Source organism: Buceros rhinoceros, unplaced genomic scaffold (assembly GCF_000710305.1).
Source record: "Buceros rhinoceros silvestris isolate BGI_N320 unplaced genomic scaffold, ASM71030v1 scaffold34659, whole genome shotgun sequence".
In the NCBI taxonomy this organism is placed as follows: Eukaryota; Metazoa; Chordata; class Aves; order Bucerotiformes; family Bucerotidae; genus Buceros; species Buceros rhinoceros.
In genome coordinates, this window is record NW_010431483.1 from 1 (window position 1) to 4,910 (window position 4,910).

Sequence of the window (4,910 nt, forward strand, 5' to 3'; positions counted from 1 at the left end):
AGCTGGGCCTCAGCAGCAGCTGAGGGTGGTGGTTTAACGCCGGCCGGTAACGCAGGCACTCGCTCACTCCCCCCTGGGATGGGGGAAAGGGTCGGAACAGTACAAGAGAGAAAGCTCGTGGATTGGGATAACGATGGTTTGACAGGTAAAGCAGGAGCTGCGCCCTCAAGCAAAGCAGAACAGGAATTCACTCACCACTTCCCATGGGCAGGCTGGGCTTCAGCCAGTCCAGGACAGCCGGGATCCACCATGGGCAGCTATTACCTGGGAAGACAAACACCATCACTCCAAATGTCCCACCCTCCACCTTCTTCCACCTATTTTTATAGACTGATCATGATGTCATCTGGTCTGGAGTGTCCCTTTGGTCCCTTGGGGGCAGCTGTCCCAGCTGTGTCCCCTCCCAGCTGCTTGTGCGCCCCCAGGTTACTCGCAGGTGGGGTGAGGAGCAGAAAAGGCCTTGACTCTGTGTAAGCTGCTCAGGGATAACGGAGACATCCCAGTGTTACCAACACTGTTCCCAGCACAAACCCAAAACCAGCACAGTGAGGAGCCCTTGTATTCCACCCCCAAACAGGCTGGGGGCACCTGTGCTCCATTACTTCATTTTTTGTGACACAGAGCAGCTTCTTAAAGTGTTTGGTCTGCTGTCAGAGTGCTCCCGCATCCTGAGGGTGTGCGGAGACTTCGGGAGGGCTTCTCGGGGCCAAAGGAGCGATATGTCCTGGGTGGTGTGGTCTGGGGAGTGTTAGGCGCAGACTCCTGGGTTTTGAGCTTGCTGTTAGCTGTCTGCCTTGGCTTTTAGCTCCCCAGCTGTGTTAGGGGCTTCTAGCTGCGATTGGAAAGACAGTCTTAAAAAGACGAATAATTGAAATCTTGGGACTTGGGGTTTTTTTGAGTCTACAGACAAACTGCCTTGCGTCTACCCACCGATTTCTAATGTCACACTGAAATGAAATGATCAGGATACTGACAGACTTCACTGTTGCCTTTCATAAATCACTACTGGTGTGGTCATTAAAAAGTCTGCGATTTGGTTGGGAGGGGAAGGGTCGAATGCATCAGAGATACTAAAAAAGCAGCAGGGCGAAGGTGACAGGCACTGAATTGGAGGCTTAGAAGAGCTGCAGCATCTCAGATAGTCCCTGCTGCTTTGTGGCAGCTGAGTTGCAGGGGAGCAGGTTGTAGTTGTTGCTTGTTGGGTGGCAGCGTTAGATGAGGGGTATGCATTTGGAGGTGTACTTTCTCCTCTGCCTGTGTGGGAGCACCACGCGGATTGGTTACAGCCTCTTCTGATCACAAGCAGTGTTGGAAGATGGCTATACTGCACCGAAGAGTTCTTGTTTCAGGCCTGACGAGTGCTCTTTGCCTTCCATCACTGACAGGCTTGTGTTTTCCAGTGGCACAGCGTGTCTGTGGGGTGAGCCGTTTGCAGAAAAGCCTGTGAAGGCGTGGGAAAACAGGCGCGTCTGACCCACGGGGAGAAATAACGAGGGTCCTTCCGTTGTCGTGAGCACGCTCTGAGGTGGCGGGCTGGCACCACAGCTTCACGGGTTGTAACAGCGATATGGAGAAACCCGTTAACAGTCAGAAATTTCCTTCCTGCTGTATCTAAGTGCAGCTTTAGGAGGAGGAAGAAGTGGTTGGTTATTTCTTACGAGATGATGTGGCAACAGCACCGCTTACCTCGTGTCTGCCTGCAGCTGTACACAAGATGCCTTCCCAGCGCTGGGCTAGAGGAAGCATCCCGAGCACCACCGGAGCTGCCTGGGGGTGGGAAGAGATTGAGAGTTGTGTGGTGGCAGTGATTCACCTGGGCTGGTTTCTCTGCTCGCGCTCTGTTGATGGGAGAGAGTTTATTTATGTGTGATACAAGGCAAACATCTTCAGTGCTGGTGGGGAGCTAGTGGTGCCTTTCAGCCTGCCTGAAGCTGGGGGCCCACTGTGCATTTAATGCCTTGTCTGGATTGTTTGAGCTTACAGAGTGGTTTCTCCTTCAGTGGAGTCCGAGTAGTTTACTGCAGCTCAAAGTTGTGCTGGCTGGCTCTGGCATGGTGTAGTGCTGTGAGAACACTTTTTATTTGTCAGAATTGGAAGCAGAATGGCTTCATGGGCATGGAGTTGTGCCCGGGGTAATTAGCCTGGCTTCACTGCCACAGTACTCCCGTTCCCAGCATTGCTCCCTCCACGCTGCGCTGTATCCCTGTGTGTGGTCAGCACTACAGCTTCTCTGCTGCTCAGCGAATCGCCGCGTCTCGTGTGTCTGGAAGCACGCAGTTGTCTAGATGAGGGTCCACGGGATTTGCTCCTCTTACACACAACACAGGTGATGAGCGTTGGGAAGCCCCAGGAACGCAGAAGCACCCAGCTCTGCCTTCACGGGGACAGTCGTGTGAAGCAGCCTATCCCCGGGCAGTGCTTGGGCTGAGCTCTCACAGAGCTTTCTGCTGTCAGGGTTAGCAGGGACTGATGACAACGTAGGGCCAGTCATGAATAAGGGTGTCTTTGTGCTGGGCTGTGCATCACAGAGGCAGAATCTGTGAGTCCTGCTGTAGTTCGTGTGACAATTGCCAGTTGTTCTTGTGTGCAAACGCTGAATACACGTTGGTTTGTTCTAGCATACAAGTTGTAGAGCAAGGCTCTGGAAGGTGTTACATTTGAGACACGACCAGACATGACCATGACCAATTGGCCAACCAGGTCTCAGTCGTGTTTTACCCCAGTCTCTTCCCCTGCTGTTCTCCCTCTGGTGTGGCATGCTCAAAAGAGGGACCCTCTTAGCTTCTTACCAGCCTGAGGGATGAATCTATGTGACGTTTTCTGCTCTCTCCTGAAGAACAGGAGGGGAGGCTGCAGCTGGTCCTGCAAGGGTTGGGTTGGCTTCCACCAAGCTGTGGCAAGCGGTGCTCCCCACCTTCTTCAGCACCCTGAGCTGGGAGTGCTGGAACAGCGAGATCTTGGCAAGTCCCAGGAGGGCAGCTGTAGGGGGTGGCTGTGTTTCAACCCACCAAAGGCAGGGGAAGGGAAACTGGAGGACAGAGCTGCTGCATACAGGGACCTGAGCAAGCAGGAGGAACGGGCCAGCAGGAGGTTCGTGGTGTTGAGCAGTGCAAGGTGAACATGGGACAACCATCCCTGCCCCTGGGACAACTGTCCCTGCCATGGGGGTGTGCAGCCTGGGGCTGGGCGGGCAGCAGCTCTGTGGAAAAGGACCTGGGCTTGCTGCGGATACTAAACGTGAGTTGCGGTGTGCCTCGGCAAACTGGGCTGCCCACAGCGAGCTGGAATCACCGTGCTGAGGGAAGTGGTTGTTCAATTGCTCTGCTGCATTCGGCGTTAATGAAGTCACATCTCCTAATCACTGTCCTGATTTGGGCACCCAGTGCGAGAAGGGTGTCAGCAAACTGGGGAGAATGTGGCAGGGGGCCACCAGGGTGGTGGAGGTCTGTAGCTCATGACACAGGAGGAGGAGCTGAGGGAACTGAGCTCATTTTAGCTTGGAGAAGGGAAGGAGCAAGGGTCTAAAGCCTTTTGCTGCCTCTCTTCTCATGAGGTCATAGTGAAGGCAGGGCCAGGTGTTTCCAGGGAAGGGGCTACAGCCACAGGTGGCCAGAGGAGAATTTTGAGTTGGAAAGTTCTTCACCACAGGAGTGATTAAGTGCTGGGACAGATGTCCGGAGCTGTGAAGTCTCTGCCCTCAGACAACATCAAAACTCGATGAATGAACCATCGAGCGGCTTGTCTGAGCTCCGAGCTTGGTCCTGCTTTGAGCAGCAGGTTGGTTTGGAGACCTCCTCGGGTTCCATCTGACTGAAATGGGTACTAGCACTCTCCTGCTGCTGCCAGAGTTTCTACCTTCTGCTGAAATCCTCTGTGGCAAGCTCCCCCTGCACAGGATGTCGCTGTGGGGTGGGAAGTTGGCCAGGCAGTGAGTGTCTCTGACTCACCAATTGCTCCTCCTTGTCTGAAGCGGAACAGGAGTGCAGTAGTTGGTGGTATCTCTGCAGTGCTGGGGCTGTTTATTTGGATAATGGAGTACTTAACCGTGACTCACAACACAGAGCTCGTTGCTTAAAGCTGGAATTTCAAGTAACTCTCACTCTCTCTTCTTAAGGTCAATGAATGGTCCTTGAAGATAAGGAAAGAAATGAGAGTGATTGACAGACAGATCCGAGGTTTGTACTTGCATCTCTTTTTTGGTTTTGCTTTCCCTGTCTGCCTTCGAGGTTTTTCTGCTTTCACTGGGGGAGGTAATAACCTGGGGTACTCTGTCACATCTGGAATAAGGGAAGATCAATGGGATCCTGGGGCCAGACATAATCTGTGTTACAAAATGACATCACTGTGAAGGTCTCCAAGTAATTTTTTCAAAAGATCCTGAATATTGAATGCTTCCAGTAAGATATGATGCTCTTAAATCCCATTTGGTAAGAAGAATTAGACTTATTATATCCAGAACTTCACCCTCACTGGTTTAGTGAATAGTAGCGGTGTGGAACGTAATTCCACATCACGTGTAGAAAGTTCTGCGGGCATGTGCTGGCGTGAGGTGCACCTGCAGAACAAAAGGAGCTTGCTGTCGGCTTGCGAAAATTACAACAGAAGAGAGGGGAAAAAATACCTTTTTCAGTGGGTGTTTTGCTGTTGAATTATGAGCATTACACTTTGGAAGATGTCTTGAAAAGCAGAGGAGCTGGTTATTATTACACTACTGCTAGCTCAGATTTTGTCCTCTCTTCTGCCCGCCTTCCCAGAATCTGCAAACTCGGGCTGGACGCTTTTCCCCTTGTCTTCTACCCTGCCGGGGGGTTGGTCCACAGGATGTGCTGGTAGAGGGTATTTTGTGTCGGCACCTGGTTGTTAGGCACGAGTCTGTTTTGAGTGACACGCCACCACCCCCCGCCCCCCGA

General features: G+C 52.5%; 1 protein-coding gene across 1 annotated transcript in view; it reads left to right on the plus strand.

The window, feature by feature from the left end:
* Window positions 1–4,108: 4,108 nt before the first annotated feature.
* CHMP3 (charged multivesicular body protein 3) overlaps window positions 4,109–4,910 on the plus strand; it is a gene marked incomplete at its 5' end in the record, with an annotated part of 8,531 nt that continues 7,729 nt past the window's right edge. The window contains one exon of the mRNA XM_010143448.1: window positions 4,109–4,175. Within this exon, the coding sequence (XP_010141750.1) occupies window positions 4,109–4,175 (67 nt within the window). The remainder of the gene's footprint in view (window positions 4,176–4,910) is intronic.